This window comes from Ochotona curzoniae, unplaced genomic scaffold (assembly GCF_017591425.1).
Source record: "Ochotona curzoniae isolate NIBS_2020 unplaced genomic scaffold, NIBS_Ocur_1.0 contig_2723, whole genome shotgun sequence".
NCBI lineage: Eukaryota > Metazoa > Chordata > Mammalia > Lagomorpha > Ochotonidae > Ochotona > Ochotona curzoniae.
This window is the reverse complement of record NW_024465573.1, coordinates 2,865,975-2,883,615: the sequence shown is the minus strand read 5'-3', so window position 1 is coordinate 2,883,615 and position 17,641 is coordinate 2,865,975. Positions and strand designations below refer to the sequence as shown.

Here is a 17,641-nt window from a genome sequence, read left to right as displayed (position 1 = left end):
TCCACGGGTCCAGGAACATGTTGCAAAAAGCTAGGCCAGGAGAATTGTCCAACCTCTTCTGCTTTCCATCCTTATGCTCCACTGACCTAGCTGGGCCAGCTGGCATGTCTCCTGTGTGCATCTGGGCATGCTGACCACTGCACAGGCATCAGCAGCTGAGGAGGCCCAGTCCTGACATATGTACTACAAGGTTAGGTCACTTATATTATGATTTTTCCTGTAGCTAGGATTTGAGCCTAGCCATTTTGGGGGAGAATCCCCCAAGAAAACTTGCCTTGGGTGACCCAAGTGCAGGGTCAGGCTTGGTACATCACCTGAACCACTCAATGCACAGCCAACAGATACAGCTGCCTGGTCAGTTCTACCCCAGCCCCATCTCTCATACAAACTGATGGGTGTTGTGGCCTAGTCCAGCTCAACCCACCAAATGCCTGGTGTTGCGGCCAGTGAGGAATGAGCCAGCAGATGGAAGATCTCTCAATCTCTCACTCTCTTTCTTAACTCTGTCTTTGAAATAAATAAATAAATAAACTTAAAAAAAAAATACCACAAAAAATTGACAAAACAGTTGAGGAATACTAACCCCTTGGTTTCTTTTTTTAAAAAAAGATTTATTTATTCTTATTGAAAAATCAGATTTACAAACAGAAAGGGAGACAGGGAGAAATATTTTGCACCAATGGTTCACTCCCCAGTTGGCTGCAATGGCCAGAGCTGACCAAGTCCAATGCTAGGAGCCAGGAGTTTCTCCTGGGTCTCCCAAGTGAGTGCAAAGTCCCTAGTTCCTGGGCCTTCCTCTCTTGCTTTCCCAGGCCACAAGCAGAGGGCTGGATCAGATGTGAAACAGCCAGGACATAAACAGTAGTCCATATGGGATACTGGCACTTGCAGCTGCAGGATTAGCCTATTGATTCACCATAATGGGTTCTGCCTCTTTCCTTACATGTCACATAAATCCCTAAGGACATTCCATGTTCATCCCCACCCTTTCATTTTTTAATAGATTTAATTACTATTTTTATTGGAAAGGCAAATTTACAGACAGGAGAGACAGAAAGATCTTTCGTCCACTGGTTCACTCCCCAAATGGCTGCAAAGACCAGAGCTGAGCCGATCAAAAGCCAGGATCCAGGAGCTTCTTCTGGATCTCCCACGTGGGTGCAAAGTCCCAAGGCTTTGGCCATCCTCAACTGCTTTCCCAGGCCACGAATAGCGAGCTGGATAAAAAGCGGAACAGCCACAACACAAACCAGCGCCCATATGGCACATGCAAGGCGAAGGTTTAGCCGTTGAGCCATTGCACCAGGCCCCATTTCTCACTCTTTTGAAGAGAACCAAAGAATAAGGAATCTCCACTTAATGGATCTTCTTAATGCTATCTTCGGGAACAAAGTCAAAGGGTGCTTCTATTACCTTCTCTCCAAAACAAAGCCCAACCTAAAGTGCTCTGGCTCTAAGTGTTAACTATGCCATCTATCATTACATGAAAATCAGAAGAGCGAGGAGATGCCATTCCCCAGCAGACGGAGCAGCTGGCACTATGAGGCCCACTGCCCAGGAAGATGGTGGTTTGAACTGCTGATTGTTAATGAGCCTACTCATTTAACCCAACAACATAATCTCCCATTACTTCCCTTGGTTGCAGTCATAGCAATTTGCCATATTTGCAGTGAGATTTTGATCTAGATGAAATATACTTCTATTTTTGTTATGTGGCACCTTCTAACAGAGAAGCCATCTTCTTTCCTGTAATGTATTCATGTGCAAATTTGTCATCATTGGGCATTAATCTAGATCTGTTAAAATGTGGGGTTTTTTTCCCTATCTTTTCTGCTGAAGTTAGCAAATGTTTCTTACACTCACCCAGAAATGCATCATGGCTGTATCTTGCCCCCTTAGAAGGCCCAGCTTCCTGGAAACCCTCTGTATTAACACTGAAAATTTGGGGGTGGAGATAAGCCTTGCAATTAACTGCCTATGTTCATGCTGGCTGCTGGCATGGCAGGCTTAACTTGATGTGACACAGGGCCAGTTCCCCCCTAATATTTTAAAAATAAGGAAGCAGAAAAGTAAAATGAATTCCTAATGATTTTCCACTAAAATTCTTGCAAAATCGGGTCTGGTGCCATAAACTAGTGGCTGAAGTCCTCACCTTGCATGATCTGGGGTCCCATATGGGCACTGGTTCTAATACCGGCTGCTGCACTTCCCATCCACCTCCCGGCTTGTAGTCTGGGAAAGCAGTGGAAGATGGCCCAAAGCCTTGGTACCCTGCACCTGCATGGGAGACCCAGAAGAAATTCCAGATTCCTGGCTTCGGATCAGCTCAGCTCTGTCTCTCCTCTCTGTATATCTGACTTTGCAATCAAAATAAAGTAAATTTTACATAAATCAATAAATAAGTAGGAGATAAAGTTTTGGTGCCAAAGATTTTGAACTCAAAACATCCAAAGGCTCTTCAGAAACTTCACAAAAAACACATATGAAAAGATCATGCAAGAATTCCAAACTTTTGGCCCAAAATACACATAATTTTAAATTCCATTTTTCCACAGACTTCTGAAAATGCCATATTGTCACTAGAGCTTCAATCCACAGAAAATTCCCAATGCAGAGTTATTCTAAACAATCTTTTTTTTTTTTTGGCATTTGAGGGTTTATCCCTTAGGCTTTTAACCATTTTTGCATTTTGGATAAGTATTTTTTAAATATCATGTACTTTTATCCTTTTGGCTAAGATTTAGTAAATTGATTTACTCCATATTTAAATCAATAATCATTATGAAAAATCAGTCTTTATGCTTGCTCTGGCAGTGTGACTCACACATGAGTAATGCGGTTGCTTGTTCCCCACACTGAATGAGCCAGGTTGCGTTCTGGCTTGCGTAGCCCTTTCTTCTGGGACACTTCCGTCTCTATACTTGCTGACACTGCTCCCCATCAACCCAGTCTAATTTGTTCCTTCCAATTCAATGTATGTGAGGAGAAATCCAACTCTTTCCCTTGAGATGGAGACTGTTCACACTTCTTGGCCACCAGGACAGTTTCTGCTTGTATCTACTAAGCATCCTTTTGTTTTTAACTCTTGCCTGAATTTTAATATTAAATTGTCTGATCATGCTGGTGGTGAGTCCATTAAGAGAACATCCCTATGAAAGAACAGGATGCAGGGGAGGAGGGACAACAACACTGTAGCACATCAGGTTAAGCCTCCACCTGCGGCACCCGCATCCCACATGGGTCCTGGTTCGAGTCTCTGTCTCTCCACTTCCAATCCAGCTCTCTGCTAATAGTCCAGAAAGCGTTGGAGGATGGCTCAAGAATGTGGGCCCCTGAATCCATGCAGGAGACCTGGAGGAAGCTCTTGCTCCCAGCTTCAGGTTAGACTGGCTCAGCTCTTACCTTTGCGGCCAGTGGATGGAAGACATATGTGTGTGTGTGTGTGTGTGTGTGTGTGTGTCTTGAACTCTGTCTTTTCAAATAAAAAGTAAGTCTTTAAAAAAAAATACTTTTACTAGTGTGTTAAGAGGAGTAGTGGACTACACTTTCCGGCTCTTCATTCAGTTGGTAAAGCATAAGGACCTTGTGGCTTTTCTTTGGTGTTTATTGAGCATTTACTATGTGCCATGGGCAATGCTTGCCCTCATTTTCAGGAAGTGTAAGAAGGTAATCAAAACATGCAAGTAATGTTGGGTCCCCCTGTGCATCAGTGTTTGTTTATTTTCAAGGCTGCATGAAACAGCAAGATGGAGAGAGATCTTCCACCCACTGGTTCACTCCCAAACAGACACAACAGCCAGGTTCAGGACAGACTTCCATCCTGGTCTCCCTCATTGGTGGCAGCACTCAAGTCTTTGAGCCACGTCCCACTGCCTTTCCTGGGCATGAGCAGAAAGCGGAGTAGCTGGAAAAATAAGACACAAGTCACAGCTTGGCTTATTATACCGCAATGCTGGCTCCTCACACAGGTAATTTCAATGCAGTGATGTACAGCATATAAAAACAGACCCTAGGGCATCCCCTTGTGTCCTGACCACAGGCTAAGTACTATTAACCTAGCACAGCCAATCTCAGCCTTCTTGGAGTGGGTCATTTGGGGTTGCTATCGAGGCAATGCCGTACACTGTGGGTACGATGTTTAACAGCATCCTTGGGCCCAGCCTATGAAGGCCAGAAGCGTTCCCTCCACCCCGGATTGTGACCATGAACAATGTCTGCTGACACTGTCAAATCTCTCCATCAGGACAAAACGATCCAAGTTGAGAATTCTCCGAGACCCAGAACCACGAGGACGCTGCAGGGGACAGAATGGCAAAGCCGCGTGGCCTGAACAGACATCAAACCAAGAGCGGAAAGGAGGTGGAGGAAAAGTCTTGGCGAACGGCTCCGGGAGATCAGTGCGGAGGCGGACCCCGAGTGTGCATGAACGGCGTATGCATGAACAGAATGGGGCAAGGTATGGGAGAGAGTGAAATTCGGTTTAGTATCAATAGTGTACGTATTTTAGCAGTCTGTGTTGTTTTCCTCATTATGTTTTGGTTAGTTCAAGGTCAGGTTGGCAGCTGAATTCTGAACACACAATATATGCAAAAGCACTTTGCAAGCCCTGTGAAGTGCTATTCATATGGAAATGAACAATATTATTGCCATAACCGCTGATGAAAACGATGGCTTTGTTTTGTTTGCATGCACTGCACAGTCCTCAAGAATTCAGAAGACAGAACATTACCACGTTGCTTATTGTCTGCAAACTCTGAACCCCAAACCGTTTGTCTTCCTGGAACAATACAGACCAAGAGGTTTCCTTTGCCATCTGGCCATTTGCCACCAGGGGGCAACAGCAGGCCACCACAACCTGGATTAAAGGCCATTAGTCCGTTCTCTGCCTCCCATTCCCCCCAGGGTCACCTTGTCTCCTCGGCCAGCCGAGCAGCTGTTTTTCCAGGAGCAGCAGCTGACTCCAGTTTAACCCATATTCCCAGAACCAGCTCCATGAAACCGTTTAGAAACACCAGCAGATGCCAGCTCCGGCTCTCGGAGGGATCCCAGCTCTGGGCAGGCTCAGCTCTGGCATCCGTTTATGACTCCAGGTTTCTCTCTGTGTCCCACCCACCTAGGGGGAGAAGCTGCTTCTCATAGCTACTGCACCCATGTCAGGCCTGCTTGCTTTTAACTTTTCAGTTACTAGGCCTTTGTGCCGAGTGATTTCCACTGACGTGCCTGCTATGAATTCTGTCGCCTGAGCAGCCCCAACAGCCTTGAGTCAGTCTCAGTACCTGGAACAGCCACTAGAGAGGAGGAAGTGGGATCTGTGAGATCGCACTTGTTGCAACACACAGTGGCATCCACAGACCCCTGAGTCATACAGGGACCACTAGGTTTTAGATAAAGCAAAGTCAGGTCTCTCCCAGAAAGCCCTTGATGAGTGAGTTTGAAGAGCCGCAGCATCAGTCCCTCTTGTGAGAAGCAGGACAAGAAGTGAAGCACTGGTTCCAGGATGTGTTTCTCCAGCTGTGAGGAGGGATACATCTTTCTGCCCGGGCTGGTTTTGCACAGCTGAAGCTGCTGTCGCAATGGCTTATATCCTGTGCTCGGCAGAATAACACCGGTGCTTGCAACGCCTTTGCTGATTTCTTCCACAGATAGCAAGGTGCTGTGGTACACTCGTAAGATGAGATACCTGCCGTGGGACAAGTGTGCCCGCAGCCAGGTAAGCTGTGTCTTGCAATGTCAGCCTCCCATGCTGGAATGCCAGAGACACAGCCAAGGCAGCAGCAGAGGACGGCGCAGGTGCTTGGGCCCGTGCCACCCAGGAGGCCTCCATGGAGTTTCTGCCTCCTGGCTTTACCCTGGTTCAGTCCTTGCCATGGCAGCCATTTGGGGAATGAACCAGTGGATAGAGGGTGTCTCTCCGTCTCTCCTTGTCTCTGTATCACTCTGTCTTTCAGACAAATCTTTAAACACACACACACACACACACACACACACACACACAAGCCTGCAGTTAAAAAAAAATTTTTGACTCTAACAAAAAGCCAAAGAAAACAGTCCTACTGGTTACATGGGCATTTCCCAATTCCCTATGATTCCTAGCATTTATTAACCAGCTGATATGGAAGCAACTTTGCCTCTTTAAAGACTCACATTGGGTCAGGTACAATGGATAGATTGACTAACCCTCCCCCTTCAAGCACTGGGATACCATGTGGGTGCCACTCACTTCCTGTCTGCTCCACTTCCCAGCCAGCTCCCTGCTTGAGGCCTGGGGAAGCAGTCAGGAATGGCCCAAAGCCTTGGGACCCTGCACTCATGTCACTAGCATGGGAGATGCAAAAGAAACTCCTGGTTCCTGGCTTCAGCTCAGCTCTGGGGATTGAATCAGCGTTGGAAGATCTTCCTCTCTGTCTCTCCTTCTCTCTGTATATCTCACTTTCCAATAAAAATAAATAAATCTAAAAAAAAAAGCACCCCAAACCATAGTTCTTCTTTGCTGGATAATTGTGGCTGTTGCACAATACTGTGTTTTTAAGATACCTCGGTGAAGCTGTAAGGAACCTTATTTCATTGAATCTTATTGTGGAGGTAGCCCTGCTGTCTACCATGCCTGTGTAAGGAATACTGTGATTTAATGAATAATTCTAGAGTCAACGGTTATTTCCATTATTTCCAATCTGGGCATACATAAGCCAACTCTTCTTATGCATAAATATCCTGAAGAAATTACAGCACCCTATGGGGCATCTATCCAATACAAAGGCAACCGCTTTTTTTAGGTGGTGGCACCAGCTCCCACCCTCAGCAGCAGTACACAGGATTCCCACCCCGCAGCCCTCCATCCTCGCCGGGTCAGGCTTTGCAGCGGGTGTGACAGCACTGTTTTAACTTGCCCACTTCTGCCCATTAGTGAGTTAAGCGCCTTTTGAATAAACATCAAATATATACTGGCCACCTGATTTGGGAGTCGAAGGTGAGGGGGAGTTAAAACTTGCATTCCATTCATTTACCCGTTCATTTGGGGGGATTTCTTTTCTTAATAATTTTCAGGAGTTCCTGGTATCCTAGTCATTTTATTTTCGGCAACCGTCTCCCCTTGTCCCCCGACCCCGGCCTTCCACCCTCCCAGGCGCCCGCGGGCCAGCAGGTGCCGTTCGGCGCGCGCCCCGCCTTCCTGGCGCACGGCGACGCGGGCCCCAGGGGCGCGGCGGGCTGTGTTGGCCGCGGTCTCCAAGGCAGCGCCGGGCGGGGACGGCGCGGAGGATGCGGGGTCGCCGGGGTGGCGGCCGCCGAGGAGCAGGTGACCGGCCTCCCGGGCCCGGGGAGGGAGAGGGGCCCCCGGGCCGGTGGGTCGGAGACGGGAAGCTTTGGACGAGCCTGGGACGCGCCGGGGCGGCAGGGCTGGCGCCGCGGGGACTTGGGCGCCCAGGCCCACCCAGAGGCCCGGCCAGGGCGCACGGCTCGCGGGGGCCGTCACGCTGTGCACCTGAAAATGCCCCTGGTCCCTCAGAAACCGGGGAGGGAGCAAGAACACCGAGTGGCCCTCCAGAGCCGCGCACTTTCCGCCTCTCACCGTGGTTGGCTCCGCCAGAGCCCCTGGTCCCCTGTGAGAGAGGAATGGGGTCTGTCCCAGGACCCGTGGCCTGGACTCAGGTCCCCCAGGTCTGGCCATTTCTTCTTCCCTGGACATTCCGAGGTACACCCCCCACCCCAGCCGGCCTGGATAACTTAGGGTGTCGGTGGGAAACTTGGGCACCGCAGCCGTTTGCATTCTGTCTTAAGACTCCTGCTTGCTTTCGTAAAACCCGCACTCGCCATCCCTCCCGGAAACCCAGGCTGCGTGCCCGTTGACTTTACTCTTCTGAAAATAGCAAAATAATTACGTTTTACATTGTCTTGTTTATGAATTCCAAGAAACCCTAAGAGTGTTCGGGAGAGGTGCGGAACTGACGGGGATGAAAGAGCAATTCTACACTGAGCTATGACTATGATTTTATTCTAAGGGTGACTGTAAAACCCGAGTTGCGTAGCTGCTTCTCTAGTTGAGTGTCTGAGTTTGAGGTGGACTTGTTGCTTTATTATAGTATCCTAAGAAGCAGTGGTCAGTCTGTTTCTGAACTATGGCAGAATGTGTTTTTGAAGTCAGAGATTTAAGACTGGAAGTTGAGCTGGAAAATTATGTTTTCCTTGTGTTCGTCTGGCAACAGAGGAAAACCAGCTCGTGTGTATTCCCATACGAAGGTTGCCTTTTGTCTGTGTTTGTCACGGTGCTCCCCCCACCTCCCCCCGCCCCCCCGACTGGCCTTCCTTGGGTCAACGTGGCATGCAGTCCGGAGAACAGCGACCAGGTCTTATTATTTAGTTAAAAGTTAGAATTCACCCCAAGCGTAAGAAAGAGCATGGCGTTAAAAACAAATGTTATGGTAATCAATAGTAAAGGTTTCCCTTAGCTGATTTGTGGGGATGAAGGAGGGGGAGAATGATGCAAGGATGTGGGGCTGGAGGAGGGGGGGTGGAAAGGCGGTGAAAGGAAAGATAAGCCAAAATAGAAACGCAGGGTAGAGATGAAAGGAAGTACAATCCAAAAACATCATGTGCTTTCAGTCCTGTGTGCACTCAGAGCCCCCTTTCTGGAGAGTGCTTCACGGGCATTATAACAGCCCTTTGAGCCAGCCAGGGTTCGCTCTGAATCACTCTTAACAAGTCGGAAGAGAATGCCACTAACTCTCAGCTGTTATCCAAGCCGGTCTCCCACCCACCCGACTTTCCCCGAATGGCTTCGCTTTCAGGTTTGTGGACATCAGCCTCTGCTTCCTTTGAGTTTGCTCAATAACACAATTCACAAGGCCACTTCATCTTTTGCTGAGCAGCTTTCATCCTTATTCTGTTGCCTTTTTAAAATACTGAGCTGAGGTTGGTCGCCATGTCATGTCTTCCTAAGTCACATGGTTTTAGCCACCTGAATGTTTCAAAAAGTCTTTTCCAAAGGATATGGTCAGTTGAAATAAAACAATGCACCTGTTTATACTTTCCTTCCTCTTGTCTTTACTTTCCCAAAGGTAGACCCTAAATCTGTTATATTCTGTATATTTATTTGATAAATACTACTGAACAGAGCATGTGTATATTACTGCTTTTGGCGTTTAAGACGGTCAGAGCGCTGGGATTAAACACTTAGCTTGGCGTGTGTTTCTCTGTAGCCAGCCTGGGGAAGCTGGAAGCAGCCACTTGATTTCCTCAATAAACTACACCCAGTGTTTCATGCTGTTGATGAACTTTATGTCAGATATATTTCTGTAGGTAGAACAGCAGTGTTGTTTTTTTTTTCTGTGTACCTCACTTATAAACACAAAGGGGCAAATGAAAAAAGCCTGCAGGTGCTAGGTTCCCTGAGTCACCTTTATCATAAACACGGCCATTGAGATCCCAGGAATCCCAGAGTGACAAAAATGTATTTTGTTTTTAGGTAATAGTTTTGTGAAGCACAAGGTTAAATCAACCCGCTGCTCCTGTCAACCGATCAACACAAGTGACCTCTGTGACTTCTCTTACTTTTCGAGATGAGTCATAGCAGGCTGACGCCCAAGCTCTCTGCTCAGTCCCCTGTCCATCATCCCAAGCGAAACCTCCCTTCCTCGGACCCACCTCTGAAGAATGAAGACTTACACCTGTCGAAAGACTCCCTGGAATCTGACAGCCTTGCTCCAGAGATGCAATCCGTTTCTGAACAGGGCAATGACGTGGAACCTGACAGTCTAGAGGAGGGTAGCCCTGATTCCGACAGCCTGAGTGAGACACAGGACGAAGCAGGCAGAAAAAGGGTGGAGACGGCCAGGCAGGAGGACCTGGGTTCCTGGGATAGTGCTGCGAAGGCCAGGTAAGGAACTGGATTGTGCGGGAAGATGATGTTAACTTGAGTGTGACTTGTCGAACATTGCAGCCGAGAGTCAGAGGGCCCTCCCGACAGGCAGCCTGAAATGTGTGAGATTCGGTCCCCCGGCCCCCCCGGCTGCTCAAGACGACTTGGTGACACTCTTTTTCATCACCTTGTTTAATGTTTTTTAATGCAATGATTATTGTGAAGTGCTTTTATATTTCTTATACTCTTTATGTCCACATGTGTCTTTCGAGGTGCCCCTCTGCTGTGAGCTCACCTTGGAGAAGGCCCAGGAAGCATGTGATTGGAGTCTGGTGGTCTCGAGTTGGTCCCGGCACTGCTGTTTAGTGTATAACTGGGAGTTAGTCATCTAACTCTGATGGCTCATTTTGCTTCCACCAAATGATGATTTGGCCTGTCTGTCTCACAGGACAGCTATGAATGTCAACAACATACAGATAATTGAGGAGAGACTCCCTTGAGGCCCCTTCCGAGTTGCACCTCACCAGCCTGCTCTTTATACAAACACACAATCTAAGAGGCTGGAGTTGAGGCATAGTAGGTTAAGCCGCAACCTGCAACACTGGCATATTGTATAAGCACAGGTTTGAGTCTCAGCTGATTCCCTTCCAATCCAGCTCATTGCTAATGCACCTAGGAAAGCAGCAGAAGATGGCCCAAGTACTTACCACCATGTAGGAGACACAATTGAAATTCCTGATTGTTAGTTTTGACCTGACCCAGCCCCAGCCATTGTGACCACTTAGGAAGTACAGCAGCGAGGAAAGATCTTTCTCTGTCTCTCCCTGTCTCTGTAATTCTGCCTTTCAAATGAATCAAGCAATCTTGTGAAAAAAGAAGAACATGGGATGCTAACTTTGTTTTTAGTTACCAAGAAATGTCCAAGAATATGAAACACTGCAATATCACTCTGTCTTAAGGAAACATTAGATGATAAAGCACAGAACAGGAATGGAAAGCTCTGATCAGAAAGGGGTTTTAGTGCAGTGAGCAGACCTTGGGCTCAGAGGCTAGTTCTGCCACTGATCCTGGTCAGATCTACTTAATGCCTCTGTGCTTCAGTGTCGTCACTGATAAAACAGAAGGACACAGTAATAAAAGCAATCTCATGGGCTTGTCATGAGGCTAAAATAATGTATGTTTTAACAGTGACTGGGTCTTTCTATCTTGACATGGTATAACATTTTTTATTTATCTTTTCCTTTTTGTTTGTGTGGCAGCAACACAAACCAAAGGAAACAGAGAGGAGGATTTTCCCTGCACGAGTTCCCTCCACTGCCCACTACAGTCAGGGCTGGACCAGTCCGAGACCAGGAGCCCAGAGTTAACGCAGGTGTCCTGCGCGCATGGCAGGGGCTCAGCTACTGGCGCCTTACTCTGCTGCGTCTTGTGCTACGCATTAGCAGGAAGCTGGAATGAGAAGCAGAGCCAGCCCTTGAACGTGGGTGTTTTGATAGGGGATGTTAGCATTCCAAAGCAGTATCCTAACCACAACACCAGATGCACACCCTAGTTTGTGGGTTTTGTTAAGTAAATCAAATACATTAATGAAAATGTATTGAAAATCTTGGCTCTTGGGTGTGAGTTTCAAAAACAAGGTAAGATTCAGAATCAGAGGTGTCACCTTGGCTTAGCACATAAAGCGTCTGCCTGTGGCACTGGCGTCCTGTATGGGTACCAGCTCAAGTCCTAGAATTTCAGTTTAGTTTCCTGCTAATGTCTTAGGAGGGCAGCAGAGGGTGGCCCAAGTGCTTGGGACCCTAGACCGACTTGAGAGGCCCAGAATGCACTCTTGGCTTCAGACCAGTTGAACTCTGGTTTTTGTGGCCATTTGGGGGAGTAAACCATCAGACCTCTCACTCTCTGTCTCTTCTCTCTCTGTAACTCTGCCTTTCAAATTAAAAAAAAAAAAAAAACTCAGAACAGAAATAGAACAGCGTGTTTGTGGCATATTAGAGAGCCAGTTGGATGGCAGAGCATTTCTTTTAGGCATGAGGAAGATAAACGGACTGAGTCTGGGGATTGATTATAAGGACCTCGACAAGTTGCTCTTGGCATGCAAGGTGACTTTTCAGATCGTGGAGCTGGACCACCCGCCCCACAGATGTCTTGGGCCATAAATGGAACCAGAGAGGGCGCCCAGTCCTGAGGCTTTCTTTTCCTTTCTTCTGCTCCTTCCTTCTTTCACTGAGAGGGCTGAATTCAAACAAACTGCTGTATGTCTTTGGGGGTCCCTGAGGGCAGTGGAACTACTAAGTGCCGTCCCCAAGGCACTGAGGGTGGAGAAGCACGCAGGAGACCGGTTGGCAATGGACTGGGGTGAGTCAGCCAGGAGGAGAGATAGTGGAGTTTGGGGGTGGCAGTGAGCTGAGGCAATGCAGAAAGAAGGTTGCTCCGCACACTGATGCGATTCGCATTGTGATGTCAACACACAATGTGCAAAGCCACTGCAGCATGGTAACGGCAGCAGTGCAGACAGCATCGCTGTCACAGGCCTGTCCAGGGCTCCACTTCGTTCGTTGGTCAGTCCTGCAGGTAAGCTGTTGCTGCCCCCGGAGATGAGCTATAGGCACCATGCTCTAAAGGAATACTGTTGTTATTAATATTTTTCAATTACAAAGAAAGTTCTAACCTACAGAAGAATACAGTAGACAGTATGGTAAGGCTCTAGTACTGCCGTATTTGTTACAGATGTATTTGAAGTAAATAATTCTATAGAAAACGCTTCCTTGTGTCCCTTCTCAAACCTATTCCCCAATCTTCCTCACCAGAGGTAGCCAATACCTTTGCTCACATGGGTGTGCATCAGTCTTGTCAATCTTTTGCTCGTTTCTTATGTGGATTATCTAGAAGTAGTGACTAAGAGTGTGTGTGTGTGTGTGTACTCACCGATTATATGATCAATAGTATGTGTAGGAAAACCTAGTTTTTTCACTTTAAGTTCAGGGGTTGGCATGTTACCATTATATATTTAAATTAAACAGATGGTCTTAGTTCATGCATTTTTAAATTTTTTATTGGTTGATTCATTTGATACACTTGGGGAGGGATGGAGAAAGAGAGAGAGAGAAAGAGAGAGAGAGAGAGAAAGTACACCTGCTGATTCACTCCTATAAAGCCTGCATCGACTCTGAAAACCAAGAATACAATCCAGTTCACCCATGTAGTTGACAGAAACTCAATCACTTAAGATCTGTGCCTGCTGCCTCCTGGGATCTGTAGTAACAGGAAGTTGGAATCGAGGTTTGGGGACATGGCATGTTATCTGCCAGACCAAACATGGGTCCCTGCTTTAATTATAATGCATACAAACATGCATGCAATTTATGCATTTTCCTGTTGGTAACACAACAAGAGTCTTTCTTCCTTTCTTCTGCTTCTTCTTTCTTTCATTGAGAAGGCTGAATCCAAACTCCTGCATGTCTTAACCTAGCAAGTGCCATCCCCAAGGTGCTGGGTGGAGGGTTCCCATTTCTGTGGGTGCCAGTTTCCATAATTCAACACAGTGCTCTATGCACATTTTTTTGTGTCTCTGGGCGGGTGTAAGGATGCATGTATTCCGGAATAGAGTTGCTGGTTTGTAGGAGAGTGGACATCCTCAGCTTTTCCCACCTTGCCTGCACGTTTCCAGCCCTCACAATCACCCAGCCTTTTATTGTTGATATTCTCACGAATTATAAAATTCTATCATTTTATAAATATACTTGTCTGATTTCTTGTGAGCTTGAATATCTTTAAAGATTTCTGTATGTATGTATGTATATATTTGAAAGAACAAAATGGAGAGAGATAATAAAAGAGAAATCTTCCATCTGCTGGTTCACTCCTCAGTTTTACTTCTATTTTCCACAACCGTGCAGAATTGCCCTTGCATGTGAAAGAATCAGCAGAGGTTGGTGACAGATGAGATACAGCAATCAAAGGGAGAAGCCACGAGGGTTCTGGTCACAGGAGCCAGCATTTATTATAACATGTTGATGGTGGACTGAATGCTCCAGCCTTGTGATGGCTCTCATAAGTGAATACTGCAGTGATCCCATTGTAAGGGTTGCAAATGAAACCAAAAGAAGTTACTTTGCACACATTCACCGTGTCTAGTGAATGGTGGAGCAGAAAGCTCAGGAATCTGACTTCATGCTGTAAACCATATTTTTATGCTGACTCTACCCTGAAGGGTGGTCTCCTGTGTAGGAAATAGTAGTCGTTTTATTTGTAGAAATGACAGCATTGGAAAGGAGGGACTTTCTGCCATAGTTGAGTATTCTCAAGATGAAGTCATCAAGAAGGGTCCTTCAAGGACCTTATTTCTCTCTTTCACCCAGCTGTCTGACTTTAACCCTGTTCGTCACCAAACAACTAAAATACTCTTAGTGTATTATTTCAAGATAAACGATACTGCTCACACAAGTCAAAACTGGAGTTTTGAAGAATTAGGGCAATTTTCTTCTGACTTAGAGACCCTTCAGTGTTACTGCTTCCCCCATGTTGATTGACTTTGGAAACATTTACTCATAGACTGTCAGCCCCAGGATTTGAATGCATGTAAACATACTTCATAGTTTGGCTACACAATTCCCTGAACACTAGCAGGCCGAGTTCTCTACTGCAAAGCAAAGCAGGACTGAGCATTTAGCCAAAGGATGCCTTAAAAACGTTATTTGGGTGGGTGTGTAGTTACTGGTCCCTTTCTCCGCCCTGCCTTACTTGGAAACCTTTCCTAAGTGCATTATTGCTTGGATCTGAGTAGCTTGTGAGCCATGAAACACACAAATAAATGGATCGCAGGCTCTCAATATGGCATTCAAGTAGGCTTTCAATTCTGCAAGGTAGACAGCATTCTGGGAATTGTAGTTCAAAATAATTAGTCAAAGCCTTGCCTTAAAAACCAAGGCAAGATCTCTTTCTTCTTACTTTTATAAGTAATAACTGTAAAAGCCGCCTGACAGATCACTTAGCCCTGCGTGTGTGTTTTGATGTTACTAGAACCTCCTCAAAGCAATTACTCCTTTGTATCTCACCAAAGTCAAGCCATAGATCAACATATATGGATTAGAGAAAACCTTTTACTTAATAGAAATTGGAGCAGTATTGACTGGAGTGAATGAGTCAGGAGTGGAATGAGGATCTTCATGTGATAATCCTTAAACCCCACTCCAGAACAAGCCTCGTGACACTCAGAGCTCACAAAGAAAGAGATCAATGTAATGCCAGGGGCATTAGAAATAACCTCTTCAGTCCTGGAGCTCTCTGAAACCTTACATGTCAGGAAAGAAAGAGCAGCAATGGACTACTTCACATATGTGTCTAATAAGGTCGTCTTTACAGGAATACTTACATAATTAACTACAATTTTCTTAAAAGAGCCTCTTAGCTGCGTATTATTTTCCCCGTTAGGCAGATAGGGGACCAAGGTACTGAAATTTGTGGAGGTGCACAGACTTAGGCAGTGGCAGGGCCGGAAATCCAAATGAACTCCCTTAACTGAGGAGCACCATCCCCCGGGGCCAACGTGGTGGTGCTGTAGGTTAAGCTGCCACTTACAATGCTGGCACCCATAGCAGCACTTCTGCTTCAGCTGCCTGAGAAATCAGCAGGTGATGGTCCAGCCATGGGGGGGTCCTGCATCCTATGTGGGAGATACGTGAAGCTCCTGGTGCTTGGCTTTAACCTGGCCCATCCCTCACAGCTGCAGTCAGTTGGGGAGTGAACCACAGGACGGTAGACCTCTCGCTCCTTCTCTGTCTCTATCACCCTGCCTTTTGAGTGAATGAATGAATGAATGAATGAGAGGGTTTTTTTTGTTTTTGCTTTTTTGTTGGTGGTGTTTTTTGTTTTGTTTTGTTTGTTTTGTTTTTACTTAGCCCAAGTCTCTAATCATAAGCATCAAAGCATCATAACAGATCATCACAGACTGACCTGGTGAAAGATTCCAGCTTACTAGATAGTGAAAATGAACAGCGTCACAATCTCCATATGGAGTTAACCAAGGCCAGGGTAAATGCCCATATTCAATTATAAGTTTAGGAAAAGCCTAAGAATTTTAAAGAATATTGCATCCTTGGAATAAAGACTAACTGGATTTTACTTGTGACAGTTGGGGGGTCACACTAGTTTTCATCCTTCAGCACCTCTCCTGGGAAGCAGGCGTCTTCCTTTCTTACTACCTGGAACCACAACCTGCACAAAAGGGCCATTTTCCGTCCAGTCAGCCACCTGAATTAAAAGTGAACAGAGACAGTGAATCCTGTGAGCGGAGACATCCAGGGTATGAAGGGCGTTGCTGCAAAACCAAAACAGAGGCATGATGGGCTGAGAAAGACTTGGGGAGTTCAAAGCTCCAGACTTTGATTCCCTCCCCCAACCCCGCTGTCCTTACAGAACCCTCAGAAATATGTTAGCTGGACTAGATGGCAGTCTCACAAAGATGATGTGGTGATGTTTTCACGCTGGTTGGAAAGGTAATACAGAAGGATTTTAAGACTGATTCTGAGATCCTAGGAGTGTTGAGAGCGTTTGAAGAGCTTCCAGGGTCAACATTACTGCTGTTGGTTTCTGGAACAGTCATCGGGGGTCACTGTCTGTTGTCTTGGATTTGAATTCGTTGGTTGACGGGTCTCTTCAGATGCATTACAGGAGTTTCACAGAACACAGCATTGGGGAAACCACTGTGCGCATTTTAGTTCTTTCTTTCCGAGCACGTAGAAACAGCAATATCAGAGAAGCGGCTTTCTGTTGCACGCAGGTTATTAGTCATTTTTTGTTTTGCGTTCCTTCATCTACTTACAAACTCTGCATTAGTTAAACCCTGACGCACTCGTCAGAGCAGGCATGGTGCCATCGTAACAGATGAGCAGTCGTGTGCGTGGGCATAAATCCTGGCTATTAGAGGCAAAATCTCCGCCAGAAACGCCGAAGCCACAGTGGCTCCTGGGGTTCATTGCCCCAAGAGACATCCACTAGTTCCTTTCCAGCTTAGTTCAAAACTGCGATGTGTTATTCTGTTAAAATAAGTAAATAAATAGCCAGTTTGAAGCTTCACAGACATTTACATGTATATCACCACAATCCTGTGCGTTTCTCAAGAGGATCAAGGAGTCGAAAACCAAGTTACCAAAGGGATGGTTTAATTCAACAGCCTTACATTTTTGTTTATTTCCACTTCCTGATATATCTGAAAATATAAACAATCTTGGTTAGTGTAAATTTTTTTATTTTATCGATTTCAAAAGATTTTCCCAGGACTTACTTCCACTGCTGGTTTTTCACATTCCCAGACCCAATCCAACTAAGAAAATAACAGATTTTCAGAATGGTTGAGGTTAGTAAAGGTCACCCTGTTTGCCTACTGCACAAAGGAACCCAGTATCCAGAACCAGGAAGAGACTCATCCATGTGCACGCTGTTGGTCAATGGCAAAACCTGGCCTGCACCCCAGGCGTCCCTGGCTTTCCCCAAAATAGCACAGCCACCTTGGGAATCCAAAGCTGCCAATGGCTGAGATTTCAAATACAAGAAACTGGATCTGAAGAAAGTACAGATCCCTGGAAATTGTATGACTCTACATCTCTTCCACTCTCTCCACCATTGTTTTGGAGAATGAAGACAACACCAGAGCCTTTTGCGGCCAATGCCTGGTATTAGCGTTGTAAACTCACTGAACGAAAGGAATTATGTTTCTAAACGCTGTGTCATACAGTATTTCCCTTGTGAAGGCACCGCTTTGGTTTCACATAACATAGCCTTAATAGA

The 17,641-nt window shown here is 46.2% G+C and overlaps 1 protein-coding gene across 1 annotated transcript in view; it reads left to right on the top strand.

Annotated features, from left to right (window-relative positions):
* The first annotated feature begins 9,519 nt into the window (after positions 1-9,519).
* The window catches only part of JHY (junctional cadherin complex regulator), a 64,912-nt gene continuing 56,790 nt past the window's right edge, over positions 9,520-17,641 (top strand). The window contains exon 1 of the mRNA XM_040977204.1: positions 9,520-9,871. Coding sequence (XP_040833138.1) covers positions 9,555-9,871 — 317 coding nt within the window. The 5' untranslated portion in view covers positions 9,520-9,554. The remainder of the gene's footprint in view (positions 9,872-17,641) is intronic.